At 40.3% G+C, this 18175-nt stretch overlaps 1 protein-coding gene across 1 annotated transcript in view; it reads left to right on the forward strand.

Moving 5' to 3' along the window:
- LOC135512145 (leucine-rich repeat-containing protein 1-like) overlaps positions 1-16785 on the forward strand; it is an 82063-nt gene extending 65278 nt beyond the window's left edge. The window contains exons 12-14 of the mRNA XM_064933852.1: positions 2782-2954; positions 13380-13519; positions 15288-16785. Coding sequence (XP_064789924.1) covers positions 2782-2954; positions 13380-13519; positions 15288-15440 — 466 coding nt within the window. The 3' untranslated portion in view covers positions 15441-16785. The remainder of the gene's footprint in view (positions 1-2781; positions 2955-13379; positions 13520-15287) is intronic.
- The last annotated feature ends 1390 nt before the right edge of the window (positions 16786-18175 follow it).

Consider the following 18175-nt stretch of genomic DNA (forward strand, 5'->3'; position numbering starts at 1 on the left):
TCTGGAAAATTCAGAGTGTTTTCTTTCCAAAGCTATCAATTATATGCATAGTCGAGCATCTTTTTGTGACAAAATATCTTGTTTAAAACGGGAACGTTTTTCATCCAAAAATGAAATAGCGCCCCCAGAGTTTCAAGAGGTTATTAACTGACTTGCCTAGTTAAACAAATATTTAAATAAAGGTATATTAAAAATTAAAAATCGGCCAAATCGATGTCCAAAAATACAGATTTCCGATTATGAAAACTTGGAAATCAGCCCTAATTAATCTGCCATTTGATTAATGATTAATTAACAAACAAGTCAACAAACAGGTCACTGACCATCTCGAATCCCACCGTACCTTCTCCGCTATGCAATCTGGTTTCCGAGCCGGTCACGGGTGCACCTCAGCCACACTCAAGGTACTAAACGACATCATAACCGCCATCGATAAAAGACAGTACTGTGCAGCCGTCTTCATCGACCTTGCCAAGGCTTTCGACTCTGTCGATCACCATATTCTTATCGGCAGACTCAGTAGCCTCGGTTTTTCGGATGACTGTCTTGCCTGGTTCACCAATTACTTTGCAGACAGAGTTCAGTGTGTCAAATCGGAGGGCATGCTGTCCGGTCCTCTGGCAGTCTCTATGGGGGTGCCACAGGGTTCAATTCTCGGGCCGACTCTTTTCTCTGTATATATCAATGATGTTCCTCTTGCTGCGGGCGATTCCCTGATCCACCTCTACGCAGACGACACCATTCTATATACTTTCGGCCCGTCATTGGACACTGTGCTATCTAACCTCCAAACGAGCTTCAATGCCATACAACACTCCTTCCGTGGCCTCCAACTGCTCTTAAACGCTAGTAAAACCAAATGCATGCTTTTCAACCGATCGCTGCCTGCACCCGCATGCCCGACTAGCATCACCACACTGGATGGTTCCGACCTTGAATATGTGGACACCTATAAGTACCTAGGTGTCTGGCTAGACTGCAAACTCTCCTTCCAGACCCATATCAAACATCTCCAATCGAAAATCAAATCAAGAGTCGGCTTTCTATTCCGTAACAATGCCTCCTTCACTCACGCTGCCAAGCTTACCCTAGTAAAACTGACTATCCTACCGATCCTCGACTTCGGCGATGTCATCTACAAAATTGCTTCCAACACTCTTCTCAGCAAACTGGATGCAGTTTATCACAGTGCCATCCGTTTTGTCACTAAAGCACCTTATACTACCCACCACTGCGACTTGTATGCTCTAGTCGGCTGGCCCTCGCTACATATTCGTCGCAAGACCCACTGGCTCCAGGTCGTCTACAAGGCCATGCTAGGTAAAGCTCCGCCTTATCTCAGTTCACTGGTCACGATGGCAACACCCACCCGTAGCACGCGCTCCAGCAGGTGTATCTCACTGATCATCCCTAAAGCCAACACCTCATTCGGCCGCCTTTTGTTCCAGTACTCTGCTGCCTGTGACTGGAACGAATTGCAAAACTCGCTGAAGTTGGAGACCTTTATCTCCCTCACCAACTTCAAACATCAGCTATCTGAGCAACTAACCGATCGCTGCAGCTGTACATAATCTATTGGTAAATAGCCCACCCATTTTCACCTACCTCATCCCCACAGTTTTTATTTATTTACTTTTCTGCTCTTTTGCACACCAATATCTCTACCTGTACATGATCATTTATCAATCCAGTGTTAATCTGCAATATTGTAATTATTCGCCTACCTCCTCATGCCTTTTGCACACATTGTATATAGACTCCCGCCTTTTTTTTCTACTGTGTTATTGACTTGTTAATTGTTTACTCCATGTGTAACTCTGTGTTGTCTGTTCACACTGCTATGCTTTATCTTGGCCAGGTCGCAGTTGTAAATGAGAACTTGTTCTCAACTAGCCTACCTGGTTAAATAAAGGTGAAATAAAAAAATAAATAAAAAAAATCGGTCGACCTCTAGTTGGTAACTTTATTGATCTTTTCCTCTGCAGCTGGGTCTTCCATTCCTGTGGCGGTCCTCATGAGAGCCAGTTTCATGATAGCACTTGATGGTTTTTGTGACTGCACTTGAAGAAACTTTCAAATTTCTTGAAATGTTCCGTATTGACTGACCTTCATGTCTTAAAGTAATGATGGACTATCATTTCTCTTTGGTTATTTGAGTTGCTCTTGCCAAAATATGGACTTGGTCTTTTACCAAATAGGGCAATCTTCTGTATAACCCCCTACCTTGTCACAACTCAACTGATTGACTCAAATTAACTTTTATTTAACCTTTATTTAACTTGGCAAGTCAGTTAATAACAAATTCTTTTTTACAATGATGGCCTATCAGTGCCTTTTAACAAGGCACACCTGTTAATTGAAATGCATTCCAGGTGAGTATCTCATGAAGCTGGTTGAGAGAATACCAAGTTGACAGCTTTGCACACACAAGTCCTAGGGTTGCTATTTGGAGAATAGCCACCTTTTTTGGTTACTACATGATTCCATATGTGTTATTTCATAGTTTTGATGTCTTCACTATTATTCTACGATGTAGAAGATAATAAAAATGGAAATAAACCCTTGAATGAGTAGGTGTCTCCAAAGAAAAACCCCTGAACGAGTTCTAAAACCTTTGACCTGTAGTGTATATTATTATACTCCAGACCCAGTAATGCTTTTAGATGTAGCAAAGTAAGTCATAATATTTGACACCAATGTAGACTGAGCTGTCCACAAATCAATAAGGGTCACGAAATATTCTCTGCAGTCTTTCAATAACACATTATCATCTCTCTCCAGACTACTCCACCTACCCATATCTCTGACCATGCTGCGACTCAAGGCCCTGTGGCTGTCAGAGAACCAGTCTCAGCCTCTACTCACCTTCCAGAATGACATGGATCCAGAGTCGGGGGAAAAAGTGCTCACCTGTGTTCTCCTGCCCCAGCAGCCTTTAGAACCTGACAGTAAAGGTAAGGTCTTGTCATGTACTACCAACTCTGTGGTCTTGTGGATAGAGTATCTGTCCTGATATTGGAAGATTGGGAGTTCGATACCCGGCCGAGTCATTTTTATTTAATCTTTTATTTAACTAGACAAGTCAGTTAAGAACAAATTCTTATTTTGCAATGACGGCCTACCCCGGCCAAACCCTCCCCTAACCCGGACGATGCTGGGACAGTTGTACTCCGCCCTATGGGACTCCCGATCACGGCGGGTTGGGAAACAGCCTGGGATCGAACCAGGTTTTGTAGTGACGCCTCTAGCACTGATTCAGATTCAGACCGCTGCGCCACTCGGGAGCCTAAAGACTGTAAAAATGTGACCTGATGCGTCTCTGCTTGACACTCTTCATTAAAGGGAAGATTTGTTTTGTCCTTCCAATATGACATATCACTTTACATTTGTATTTCGGGAGAAATGTATATTTGATAGAATTTGTATTTATTTATTTCACCTTTTAAATAACAAGGTAGGCTAGTTGAGAACAAGTTCTCATTTGCAACTGCGACCTGGCCAAGATAAAGCAAAGCAGTTCGACACATACAACAACAGAGTTACACATGGAATGAACAAAACATGCAGTCAATAATACAGTAGAAAAAAACAGAAAACAAAGTCTATATACAGTGAGTGTAAATAAGGTCAAATAAGGGAGTTTAGGCAATAAATAGGCCATGGTGGCGAAGTAATTACAATATGGCAATTAAACACTAGAATGGTAGATGTGCAAAAGATGGATGTGCAAGTAGAGATACTATGGTGCAAAAGGAGCAAAATAAATAAATACAGTATGGGGATGAGGTAGATAGATGGGCTGTATACAGATGGGCTATGAACAGGTGCAGTGATCTGTGAGCTGCTCTGACAGATGGTTCTTAAAGTTAGTGAGGGAGATGGGAATCTCCAGCTTCAGTGATTTTTGCAGTTTGTTCCAGTCAGTGGCAGCAGAGTACCGGAAGGAAAGTAGTAATTGGCTTTGGGGGTGACCAGTGAGATATACCTGCTGGAGCGTGTGCTACAAGTGGGTGCTGCTATGGTGACCAGCGAGCTGAGATAGGGTGGGGCTTTACCTAGCAGAGACTTGTAGATAACCTGTAGCCAGTGGGTTTGGCGACGAGTATGAAGCGAGGGCCAGCCAACGAGAGCATACAGGTTGCAGTGGTGGGTAGTATATGGGGCTTTGGTGACAAAACGGATGGCACTGTGATAGACTACATCCAGTTTGTGTGTTGGAGGCTATTTTATAGATGACATAGCCGAAGTCGAGGATCAGTAGGATGGTCAGTTTTACGAGGGTATGTTTGGCAGCATGAGTGAAGGAAGCTTTGTTGCGAAATAGGAAGCCAATTCTAGATTTAATTGTTTATTGGAGATGCTTAATGTGAGTCTGGAAGGAGAGTTTAGTCAAATGTAAAGAGGAGCACTAGACGAGCAGGAGTGAAGCCACTGTCCACATAAGACGGTAAAGACCCACATATCGAGTCCTCGTTGTTTTTGCAAAAATAAATTGGCACTCTGAATAAAGCCAATTTATCATTTGACCATATCCTGGGATAAAAAAATAAATAATTGACAGCTAAAAAAAGTTGCACTTATACCGTGCGCAGGCTTTTAGCATAGCCCCTTTTACACTTCTGCTTGCTTACCCCTACTAGCTAACCACTAGCAGCCTTGAAACGCATCACTTATTAGTAGTTCAGTTTCTTTACATAGTAGACATTGAATGTCTATAACCAAACTGGCAACAACTCTGTTGTTGGTCGATGGTAGCTATAGCTAGCCGATCTAGAAGAAAAATAAACGCACACCTATTAAGACGAGGTGCTGGCTAGCGGAGTAGAAATGTGAAAATAATACCCTATATATCCAATAGTACCCCTTCAAACCACACCCGTTGCTGACAGGTGTATAAAATTGACAGGTGTATAAAAACATTGGCAGTCGAATGGCCTTACTGAAGAGCTCAGTGACTTTCAACGTGGCACCGTCATAGGATGCCACCTTTCCAACAAGTTAGTTTTTTCACATTTCTGCCCTGCTGGAGCTGCCCCGGACAACTGTTAGTCAAGTTATTTTCAAGTGGAAACATCTAGGAGCAACGAAAGCTCAGCCGCGAAGTGGTAGGCCACACAAGTTCACAGAACGGGACCGCCGAGTGCAGAAGCTCGTAGCACATAAAAATCGCCTGTCCTCGTTTGCAAGCCTCACTACAAAGTTCCAAACTGCCTCTGGAAGCAACGTCAGCACAATAACTCTTTGTCTGGAGCTTTATGATATGGGTTTCCATGGCCAAGCAGCTACACGTAAGCCTAAGATCGCCATGCGCAATGCCAAGCGTCGGCTGGAGTGGTGTAATGCTCGCCGCTATTGGACTCTGGTGCAGTGGAAATGCGTTTTCTGGAGTGATGAATCATGCTTCACCATTTGGCAGTCCGACGGACGAATCTGAGTTTGGCGGATGCCAGGAGAACTCTAGAACTCTCATAGTGCCAACTGTAAAGTTGTAATGGCCTTGGGTTTTTTTCATGGTTTGGGCTTTGTTCCAGTGACGGGAAATCTTAACGCTACAGCATACAATGACATTCTAGGCAATTCTGTGCTTCCAACTTTGTGGCAAAAGTTTGAGGAAGGCCCTCTCCTGTTTCAGCATGACAATGCCCCCGTGCGTGATGTTTTTGTCACACTGCTTTGCTTTATCTTGGCCAGCTCACCAGCATGGTTACCACAGTATTCTGCAGCAATACGCCATCCAATCTGGTTTGGGCTTAGTGGGACTATGACCCAATACACCTCCAAGCTGTGTAAGGTCTATTTGACCAAGAAGGAGAGTGATGGAGTGCTGCATCAGTTGACCTGGCCTCCACAATCATCTGACCTCAACCCAATTTGAAATGGTTTTGGATGAGTTGGTCTGCAGAGTTTTTTTAATTATTTTTTATATTTTTTGTTTCACCGTTATTTAACCAGGTGGGTCAGTTGAGAACAAGTTCTCATTTGCAACTGTGACCTGGCCAAGATAAAGCAAAGCAGTGTGACAAAAACAACAGCACGGAGTTACACATAAATAAGCGTACAGTCAATAACACAATAGAGTGAAGGGAAAGCAGCCAACAAGTGCTCAGCATGTCTAGGAACTCCTTCAAGACGGTTGGAAAAGCATTCCAGGTAAAGCTGGTTGAGAGAATGCCAAGAGTGTGCAAGCTCTCATCAAGCAAAGGGTGGATACTTTGAAGAATCTTAAATATATTTTGATTTGTTTAACACTTTTTTTTGGGTTACTACATCATTCCATATGTGTTATTTCATAGTTTTGATGTCTTCACTATTATTCTACAATGTAGGAAATAGTCAAAATAAAGAGGAACCCTTGAAGGAGTAGGTGTGTCCAAACTTTTGACTAGTACTGGACATTTAATTAATCAGTGCACTGCCGCCACCACCAGGCTGTTTCTCTTGAAGTTGGTATATTCGTTTTTGATAATTGTATTTCACATTGTGAAAATAAGTGTGTATGTAAAATGTTTATGAACTTTTGCATAAAGACATTTTTAGGAAGACTATCATCAATCTACATTGCCGTCTTTTCTTTCAAATCTAACAAACATCCATTTTCATCACCAGTAACAAAATGCTAACATCTAAGAACTGCTAGCAAACTTGCTAGCACAACAAGTGAGGGCAAGCTTGCCAAATAGAGACCCCTGGAAATCATCCCACGAAAGTAAGAACTGCAATTAAACCGAAAATATACGGTCAGAGGAGAATTATAATTCTGATAAAGGAATTTTGGGTGGGGGGTGAAATGGAGGCATGCTAGAACAAAAGAAATGCAACGCCATGTGTAAATTAATAACAAATGAGTGCAGGAAATTTAAGAAAGTCATGAAAATTCAGGAATTTAACAAATAACTATGCAAATGGAAAACCATTGGTTGAGTTCTGGAATTTGAGGCTACAAAAAGGGATTTTAATTCCTATGCAATGTACTACAAATAGGACTAGTTCACTGTCAGTTTTGTCCTCCTATTATTTTTGTTGAAGTTTTGTTGAACAGTAAAAAGCAATCAGAATGGAGAAAATCCCATTCAAACCACTTGGAATTAATGTGTTGCCATCCTTGGGCCATGCACTACCCATAAAGCATATTTAGAACTTTTATTATTCATAAACCTCAAATACCGTCCTACCTTTAAAAATGCCAGGATATTATATTTTAAGCTGTCACTGAGCTTTGTATTTTCTACTGTCAAAACCACTATGACCACCGCAGCTGCCTACATTAAAAAGAGACCTGTAATGTCAGTGATTCTTTCTATATGGGTTTCAATTTGTATTACGTGATCTTGGTCATTGGCAATTTCATTACCTAAAAGCTTTCTCAGGGGTCACTGGCCTCTCTATACACCTACTGTATGTAATCATTTATAGATCAGCTATAAGCGCCTTTACTTCAAATTCTACCCCATAGTGAAATTAGTTTAATCCCACAGGTTATATCCTATTCCCATTCTATGTCACTCCTTTGCATATTCTCCAGAGTCCTACAAGCATTAGATTTGGTCCGTGATTTATTAGATGTGATCAAAACCGTGGGGCACTTATCACACACCTACTTCAATTTCTGAAGCTGATAACTCGAATGAACTTGTCCTCTGCAGCAGAGGTAACTCTGGGTCTTCATTTCCTGTGGCGGTCCTCATGAGAGCCAGATTCATGATGGTGCTTGATGGTTTTTGTGACTGCACTTGAAGAAACTTTCAACGTTCTAGAAATGTTCCGTATTGACTGACATTCATGTCTTAAAGTAATGATGGACTGTCGTTTCTCTTTGCTTATTTAAGCAGTTCTTGCCATAGTATGGACTTGGTCTTTTACCAAATAGGACTATCTTCTGTATACCCTCCTACCTTGTCACAACACAACTGATTGGCTCAAATGCATTAAGAAGGAAAGCAATTCCACAAATTCATTGAAGCTAGGGGGCACTATTTTTATTTTTGGAAAAATAACATTCCCAAAGTAAACTGCCTATTTCTCAGGATACTAGAATATGCATGTAATTGACAGCTTAGGATAGAAAACACTCTAAAGTTTCCAAAACTGTAAAAATATTATCTGTGAGTATAACCGGACTGGTATTGCAGGCGAAATCCTGAGAAAAATCCAATCAGGAAGTGACTCTTATTTTGAAACCCCTGTCTTTCTATGCATCCCTATTGCCCATTGAAAGGGATATCAACCAGATTCATTTTTCTGTGGCTTCCCTAAGGTGTCTACAGCCTTTAGACGTAGTTTCAGGCTTTTATTTTGAAGAATGAGCTTAAAGTCCACATTGCGTAAGTGGTCAGTTGTTTGCTCTGTGTGATTTTTGCGCTAAACAGAGAGGTAGCCATTTTTCCTCCCGGTCCTAGTGAAAAGCCAACTGTCCCGGTTGATATATTATAGAATAGATATTTGAAAAACTCCTCGAGGATTGATTATAAAAAACGTTTGCCATGTTTCTGTCGACATTATGGATATAATTTGGAATTTCTGTCTGCGTTGTCGTGACCACTATTTCCGGTGGATTCCTAGGCATAATGCATCAAACTGAGGTATTTTGATATAAAATATATCTTTATGGAACAAAAGGAACATTTGCCGTCTAACTGGGAGTCTCGTGAGTGAAAACATCCGAAGCTCATCAAAGGTAAACGATTAATTTGATTGCTTTTCTGATTTTCGTGACCAAGTTACCTGCCGCTCTGTGTACATAATGTTTTGCTAGTATATCGATAAACTCACACAAAACGTATTGTTTTCACTGTGAAGCATAATTTCAAAATCTGAGATGACAGGGTGATTAACAAAAGGCTAAGCTATGTTTCGCTATATTTCACTTGTGATTTCATGAATATGAATATTTTCTAGTAAGATTATTTGACCGTTGCGCTATGTTATTTAGCATAGTTGATGACAATTATCCCGGATCCGGGGGGGGGGGGTTCCTAGAGGTTAACAAGGCACACCTGTTAATTGAAATACATTCCGGGTGACTACCTCATGAAGCTAGTTGAGAGAATGCCAAGAGTGTGTGAAGCTGTCATCAAGGCAAAGGGTGGCTATTTGAAGAATCTCAAATATTACATTTTTTGATTTGTTTAACACTCTTTTGGTTACTACATGATTCCATATGTGTTATTTCATAGATTTGATGTCTTCACTGTTATTCTACAATGTAGAAAATAGTCAAAATAAATGAAACACACTTGAATGAGTAGGTGTTCTAAAACTTTTGGTGTGTGTGTGCGCACACTTGGAAAGTGTTCAGAGATCTTGACTTTTTACACATTTTGTTATGTTACATACTTATTCTAAAATGGATTAAATAAAATAGAAAATCCTCATCAATCTACACACAATACCCCATAATGACTAAAAACAGGTTTTTAGATTTTTTGCTAATTTATAAAAAATAATAAACCGATACCTTATTTACATAAGTATTCAGACCCTTTGTTGTGAGACTCGAAATTGAGCACAGGTGCATCCTGTTTCCATCCATCATCCTTAAGATGTTTCTTCCTGTGGAGTCCACCTGTGGTAAATTTCAGTTGATTGGACATGATTTGGAAAGGCACAGACCTGTCTATATGAGGTCCCACAGTTGACAGTGCATGTCGGAGCATATCCCAAGCCATGAGGTAAAAGGAATTGTCCGTAGAGCTCCGAGACAGGATTGTGTTGAGGCACAGATCTGGGAAAGTGTACCAAAAACTGTCTGCAGCATTGAAGGTCCCCAAGAACACAGTGGACACCGTCATTCTTACACTGAACCCAAACCGGCTGCGTGCGTGCGCCATCGGGCATAAATGTATTTTGTCCGACCACAACAAACGCTATCACGACACACAGCTTAAAATATCAAAACAAACTTTGAACCAAATACATTAATTTGGGGACAAGTTAAAAAGCAGTAAACATTTATGGCAATTTAGCTAGCATTTGTCCTATTTAGCTAGCTTGCTGTTGCTAGCTAATTTGTCCTGGGATATAAACATTGAGTTGTTATTTTACATGAAATGGACAAAGTCCTCGACTCCGATTAATCCACACAAAACGGTCAACCGAATTGTTTCTAGTCATCTCACCTAGGCTTTTTCTTCTCTTGACTTTATATTGCGATTGGCAACTTTCATATATTAGATGCATTACTGCCACTGAACTCGCTCATCTTTCAGTCATCCACGTGGGTATATCCAATGAGATGGCACGCGACACGAGCGTTGTAGTCAGCCTGTTAAATGGGAGAAGTTCGGAACCACCAAGACTGTTAATAGAGCTGGCCGCCTGGCCAAACTGAGCAGGGGGAGAAGGGCCTTGGTCAGGGAGGTGATCAAGAACCCAATGGTCACTCTGACAGAGCTCCGGATTTGCTCTGTAGAGATGGGAGAACCTTCCAGAAGGATAGCAATCTATACAGCAGTCCACCAATCAGGCTTTTATGTAGAGTGACCTGACGGAAGCCACTCCTCAGTAAAAGGCACATGACAGCCCGCTTGGAGTTTGCCAAAAGGCACCTAAAGACTCTCAGACCGTGAGGAACAAGATTCTCTGGTCTGATGAGGTCAAGATTGAACTCTTTGGCCTGAATGCCAAACGTCACATCTGGAGGAAACCTGTCACCTTTCCTATTGTGAAGCATGGTGGTGGCAACATGTTTTTCAGTGGCAGGGACTGGGAGACTAGTCAGGATTGAGGGGAAAGATGAAAGATCTAAAGTACAGAGAGATCCTTGATAAAAAAAATCTGCTCCAGAGCACTCAGGACCTCAGACGAAGTTCGAACATTCACCGTTGAACAGGACAACGACCCTAAGCATACAGCCAAGACAATGCATGAGTGGCTTCGGGACAAGGCTCTGAATGTCCTTGAGTAGCCCATCCAGAGCCCAGACTTTAACCCGATCAAACATCTCTGGAGAGACCTGAACATAGCTGTGCAGCGACGCTCTCCATCCAACCTGAAAGGGGTTGAAAGGATCCGCAGAGAAGAATGGAAGAAACTCCCCAAATACAGGTGTGCCAAGCTTGTAGCGTCATACCCAAGAAGACTTGAGGCTGTAATCCCTGCCAAAGGTGCTTCAAAAAAGTACTGAGTAAAGGGTCTGAATACGTTTGTAAATGTGATGTTTCAGTTTATAAAAATAAAAAGTGCAACCTATCAATATAAAATGTGTCATTATGGTGTATTGTGTGTAGATTGATTAGAAAACAAATATATTTAATTCATTTTACAATAAGGCTGTAACAGAATGTAGAAAAAAATCAAGGTGTCTGAATATTTTCCGACTGCACTGTATAACAATTTTATAGCATTTTTATTCAACCACCTGTGGGCCGGATTAAGTGGGATCCCATGCCTTGAGTTTGTCACAAGGTCTAATCGATCTTGATCTGATCCTATGCTGCCACCAAGGGCCTGCTCCTTTGCTATGTATTGGAAAATAAAAAGACCTCAGTGGATTGGACAGCTTTTTAAAATTATTATTTTTTTATTTTATTTAACTAGGCAAATCAGTTAAGAATACATTCTTATTTATAATGACGGCCTAGGAACACTGGGTTAACTGCCTTGTTCATGGCCAGCGCGACAGATTTTTACCTTGTCAGCTCGGGGATTCGATCTCGCCAACTTTCGGTTACTAGCCCAACGCTCAAACCAGTAGGCTGCTTTCTGCCCCAGATAAAGAGGCTTAACTCCCAACTGAACTTCTGCCATTAAAATCTTTCTCTGCTGGGCGAGGAGAGGCTCGCTCTCTGACTCAGCTGAGGACTTGTGGAATCTAGGCCTGATCCAACTGTTGATAGTGATTATTTTGTGCGATCTCCACAACCTGGTTGCTGCACCCATATGTCATGTTTTTATTTTATTTGAATCATTGAGTGAATGACTACGGAGCATGTTCCTTGTTATGCCCATCCCCCTTAGTCCCTGACGTGCCTCGGAATGAGAGGACTATGTTCTTATGTTCCATTACATGACCCTCATTCACTTGTGGAGCAGCAGATGAGGATCTACAACTTGTGGAGGTCAAGTCAGTGAGCTCAAATTTGGGGGGAGATTGTCTCGCTCTAAGCTTGTGACTAAGCTGGGATTTAAAACTGTGATCTGGATGTTTCCAAGCACTTATCTGAGGGGTGGGGGGTTGGGGGTGCAGATTGAGTGATGCAATCATACCAAACACATTGATTTTAATCCGTTGGTTAATTCAGGCCACTTTTGTGTTCGTTTTTACACAGGTCTTACATTTCAAGCATGCATGTGAACATAATTTTGAAAAGCCAATTATTAACCTTTACGGTAGCGTCCCACCTCGACATCAGCCAGTGAAATTGCAGGGGCGCCAAATTCAAAACAACAGAAATCCCATAATTAAAATTCCTCAAACATACAAGTATTATACACCATTTTAAAGATAAACTTCTTGTTAATCCAGACGCTGTGTCAGATTTCAAAAAGGCTTTACGGCGAAAGCAAACCATACGATTGCGTTAGGTCAGCGCCTAGCCACAAAAACTATACAGCCATTTTTCAAGGAGAGGTGAGGTGTCACAAACGTCAGATATAGCGTTAAAATTAATCACTTACCTTTGATGATCTTCATCTGGTGGCTCTCCCAGGACTCCATGTTACACAATAAATGTTTGTTTTGTTCGAGAATGTCCCTCTTTATGTCCAAAAACCTCTGTTTTGTTGGTGCGTTTGGTTCAGTAATCCAAAGGCACAAAGTGCGCTCTCAACATCCAGATGAAAAGTCAAAGCACAGTAAAAGTTCGTAGAAACATGTCAAACGATGTTTAAAATCAATCCTCGGGTTGATTTTGTCATAAATAATCAATAGTATTTCAACCAGACAAAAGCTTTGTCAATAGATCACACACTGGACTCGTGTCTGGAAATATCCACTGTCCACTCATTGAAAGTGCTGTATCTCCCTCATTTTTCAGAGTAAAAGCCTGAAACAATGCCTAAAGACTGGCCACACGTAGAAGAAGCCATAGAGATTGTGAACTGGGTCCTAAGTCTTATGGATAGGTGGATAGGCTTTCAATGGAAAAACAGCCTTTCGAAATAATAGTACTTCCTGGATGGATTTTCCTCAGGTTTTCGACTGCCATATCAGTTCTGTTATACTCACAGACATTATTTTAACAGTTCTGGAAACTTTTGAGTTTTCTATCCAAATCTACCAATTATATGCATATCCTAGCTTCTGGGCCTGAGTAGAAGGCAGTTTAATTTGGGCATGCTTTTCATCCAAAATTCCGAATGCTGCCCTTTACCCTAGTGAAGTTAATAAAGATATGAATGATTACTATCCTCACACACACATCAAATGTATCCTGTTTTAGGCTCAGACAACCTTGCTCGCTGCGGTGCTCTGGAAAGCCTGGTGAATGACGTGGTGGATGACACCTGGGATGACAGGGCCATGAACAGGATCAGTGCCATCCACTTCCTGGATGATAATGATGACGAGGATGATGAAAAGGTGAGGTGAAGCGCTAGAAGTGTGTGAAGGGGAATGACAGGAGGCGATGAGGTCGAAAAGACCATTCACCATTCACAGGGGTCGTTTGAAACGTCAACTGTCAATACTCACTAAACAAGGAATAGAGATTTAAAGATATATGTATTCAACTAATATAAAGCGTTGTTGAGTCCATTAACTGGTTGAACTCTGTTTGATCTTTCAGATCTTTTAAATTACAGTCGGGTCCGAAATCATTGTTAGCCTTGATAAAGATAAGCAAAAAAACACTGTATAATACAAATACTGAGCTATATTGTATGTAAAAGGGAAAAAAAGACAATTGCTCAGATAAAGATTTTGTTTAACAATTTAATATTATTTTTCCTCAAAGATAAGTCAAAATTATTGGCACACTGGTTTTCAATAATACCTTTCAATAACTCACTGCACTGAGCCTTTTAAAGGGATCTTAGACCATTCCTCCATACAGTTTTTCCTGATCCTTGATATCCTTCGTCTGCGCTTATGGACTTGCCCTCTTCAATTCAAGTCTCATAAAATATTTTTAGAAAAGGGGTCAATTCCATTAATAATAGAATATACCATTTAGACGCATTTATCTAAAGCCGACTTAGTCATGCGCGCATTTTTATTTTTACGTATGGATAGTTGTTATCTTCGGAAGGTAAGGTATTGAAAACAGAGGTGCCAATAATTTTGAACCCTAGCCTTTTGAGAAAAAATGACTTGATTTAACAAAATCTCTTTCTCTGTGCAACTGTATTAGTATAAAATAGTATCCCCATTTTCTTTAGCATACAATATATATACAGTATTAAAGAAAACTATTTTATCAAAGGTGTCAATAATTTTGGAACTTAATGTATGTCCAAGTGCATATGTACACTCAGTTGCCAGTTTATTAGGTAGACCCATATAGTACCGGATCATAACCAATGCTTCCAGAACAGCCTGAATTATTTGGGGTCATGGAAATGTTGCTCAAATGGTATCAAGGGACCCAAGGTGTACTAGGCCCTGGACTCATGCTGCTTACACCAAATCCTGACTCTGCCATAAGCATGACACAACATGAACCGGGATTTGTCGGACCAGGCAAATATTTTTTTTTCCACTCCTCAATTGTTCAGTGTTGGTGATTGCGTGCCCGCTGGAGCCACCACTTATTTTTAGCTGATAGGAGTGGAACCTGGTGTGGTCATTTGCTGCAATAGCACATCCGTGACAAGGACTGAGATGCGAATTTCACACCACTGTTGTTCTGCGCCGTTATTTGCCTGTTTGTGGCCCACCTGTTCGCTTGCACGATTCTTGCCATTCTCTTTCGACCTCTCATCAACAAGCTGTTTTCATCCACGGGACTGCCACTTACTGGATGTTTTTTGCACTATTTTCATGAAAGCCTAGACACTACCGTGGATGAAAAGCCTAGGAGGCCGGCCGTTTCTGAGATACTGAATTATACCACAGTTAAAGTTGCTTAGGTCACCCGTTTTGCCCATTCTAATGTTCAATCGAACAGTAACTGAATGCCTGTCTGCCTGCTTTACAGTATATAGCAACTCATGGCCATGTGACTCACTGTCTGTAGGAATGAACCATGCATAAACTGGTGACTGGGTGTATAACACATTATATACGTTGCTATGAAGGTAATATAATACATGACAGAATGACAGACCTGTTGATTAATCTGGGTCCATTCAGTCTTACAGATCCGTCTCACTGTTTCTCCTCCCTGTCCCTCTTTATTTCCTCCCCACAGGGAACGCTGATGCGACGGGCCACTCCTCACCCAGGCGAGCTGAAGACTATGAAGAAAGCAGCGGAGAACCTCCGCAACGACCTGAACGCTGCCAAAGGCCTGGATTCCAACAAAAACGAGGTCAATAATGCTACAGTCACCACGTCTGTGTGACTCTTACCTCAGAAACATTCTTACCTCTTGTGTCTCTCACCATGTTCTCCTGCACAACCCCTTGAACCTACTTTTCCCCACAAACCCCTCTGCGATCTACCTACCCCTCCTGCAGCTCATCCCTGGGACTCTGCTGTGATCCTTTTGTCCAGTATCTTACTTCATCTCCAATACCCTGCACGGTATCTGGCTAAGACTACCAGGGCCCATGTGCCTTCTTTTCAAACTATTGTGCTATCTTTTCAAACAGCAATAATATGCACAGGTGTGTTCCTTTTTAAAGGTATTTTTTAAAGTTAGTGCTTTTTAAAGATGTATTTTTTCCTTTTTTTTTACAGACAATAGGTAGTTGCACTACTGTAAGTCTTAAGTATATTAAATATTGTTGACATCTTTATATATATTTGTTTTATTTTTTAAATACTGGGGGAATATTTCTTTTTACATTTTGGGAATACTTAGTTTTTGGACCTACTGATTTAAGGATTATTGTATAGTCATTTGTGAATATCGATACTTTTATACTTTTTGGCAGCTCAGATGGTGTAAATTAAAACAATGTATAGCAAGTTTCTTAAACTATCGCAGAATTTAAAAAATGTTATCTTGGTATTTGGTACGTATTTTATTTCCTTTTTAGTGTTTTCCTTTTTAAGTAAAAAAAATAAAAAATGCAGTTGCTAATGTCTTATCAAAACAATATAATTCCCTTTGGGTGAGTAGACAGCCTCGAATCTTCTTTTCTACTCCATTGTCTAACTTCTTAATCAAATCCTAAACTCATTTTTATATAGACATGTTTGGTAATTTTGTAATTAAGTTTGGAACATGTACCATAACCACTCTCCCACAACAGATTGAGTGGAAGTGACAAGGCTGTCTTACTTTCTTTCATTGCGATTCACTGCTTTGAAATGTTTTCTTAATACCAGATACCAGAAACAGCTGCATTTTAACATTTGCCACTTTCTCCCTTTAACACATGAACTTAGACTTTCAATGGCCAATTTCAATACAAACAAGGTAATAAGAACCAGGGTGGAATCTTTTGAAAATGCAGTTTAAGCATACACTAATGCACTTCTTAGTTTATTGCGTCTTAATAAAACGGAATGTTCTTCAAATGGTACACTACAACATTGATTTAACTTTTTTTGTTTTAAATGTATTTCATGGAGAGGACCATATAAATTTGTTTTAATGTGGATTTCATCTTTCTTTTTAAATTATTTTCTTTTAATGATCAAGCTGCACAAAAAGACAATTTGAAATTGGCATGGACACTGAGCCTACAGATTTGGATGACTTTTAACCACTGATAAAATAAAATGGGTTTAAAACCAAACATGATTCGTTATTCCCCTTAACTTCGTTTTTAGTCCATTAGTGTTTCAGCCTTTAGTCGTTTATGAAAAATGTAGACCTTCTGTTTTTGCTTCACCATCTCACAATTGTTAACACGTCATCTAACGTCTCATAACTGTTAACATGTCAAATCATAAATGCCATATTTTTTGTATTCAAGCCGCACATGCCCGTTATCATTGATTATTCTTAAATACTGTATGTATTTGCCATTAAAATTGGATTAGATTTTAAACGTTTAATTTCAAAAAAAAAATTAAAGGAAATCACTCATAGTTTTAACAAAGCCCATTGATAAAAAGCTCATCAGGGTGGTCATTCACACGTTAGTACTTTTTCCTCAACCATTCATCTCCTGTTTTGTCCATCCAACTTGCATTGCATGACTTGTATATATAGTATGCAACACCTCACCTAACTGTCATGTGCTGTATGTGAAGTCTGCTTGTCTTGAAATGAGAGTGTAAGTATGGACTGCATTCAATGTTGCATTCACAAAGTTTAAATTCCATGTGTTTATCTCAAGTAGATGTTTATATTGTATTAATGCAATGAGTATCGTTATCCCTAACTGTTCCCTGGTTTTATTTAGGCTTGTAAAGGCAAATTATACATCGCCTGAACAGCGTGTATGATTTTCAAGTCTACAGTACCTTCAGAAAGTATTCATACTTCTTGACTTATTCCACATTTTGTTCTTACAGCCTGAATTCAAAATGGATTAAATATATTTTCCCCACCTATCTACCTACACACAATACCCCATAATGACAAAGTGAAAGATGTTTTTAGACATTTTTGCTAATTTATTGAAAATGAAATACAGAAATATCTCATTTACATAAGTATTGACCCGCCCGAGTCAATACAAGTTAGAATTACCGCTGTGAGTCTTTCTGGGCAAGTCTCAGAGCTTTGCACACCTGGATGGTACAATATTTGCCCATTATTCTTTTCAAACCGCTTCAAGCTCTGGCAAATTGGATGTTTATCGTTGCTAGACAACCATTTTCAAGATTTGCCTAGGGTTTCAAGTAGATTTAGGTCAAAACTGTAACTCAGCTATACAGGAACATTCACTGTCTTGGTAAGTAACTCCAGTATAGATTTGGCCTTGTTTTAGGTTATTGTCCTGTTGAAAGGGGAATTAATCTCCCACTATCTGGTGGAAAGCAGACTGAACCAGGTTTTACTCTTGGATTTTGCCTGTGCTGATAGGTGAATTAATCTCCCCGTTTCTTGTGGAAAGCAGACTGAACCAGGTTTTACTCCAGGATTTTGCCTGTGCTTAGCTCCATTCAGTTTCGTTTTGTATCCTGAAAAACTCCCCAGTCTGTAATGATTACAAGCATACTCATAACATGATGCAG

Source organism: Oncorhynchus masou, chromosome 24 (assembly GCF_036934945.1).
Source record: "Oncorhynchus masou masou isolate Uvic2021 chromosome 24, UVic_Omas_1.1, whole genome shotgun sequence".
NCBI classification, from domain to species: domain Eukaryota; kingdom Metazoa; phylum Chordata; class Actinopteri; order Salmoniformes; family Salmonidae; genus Oncorhynchus; species Oncorhynchus masou.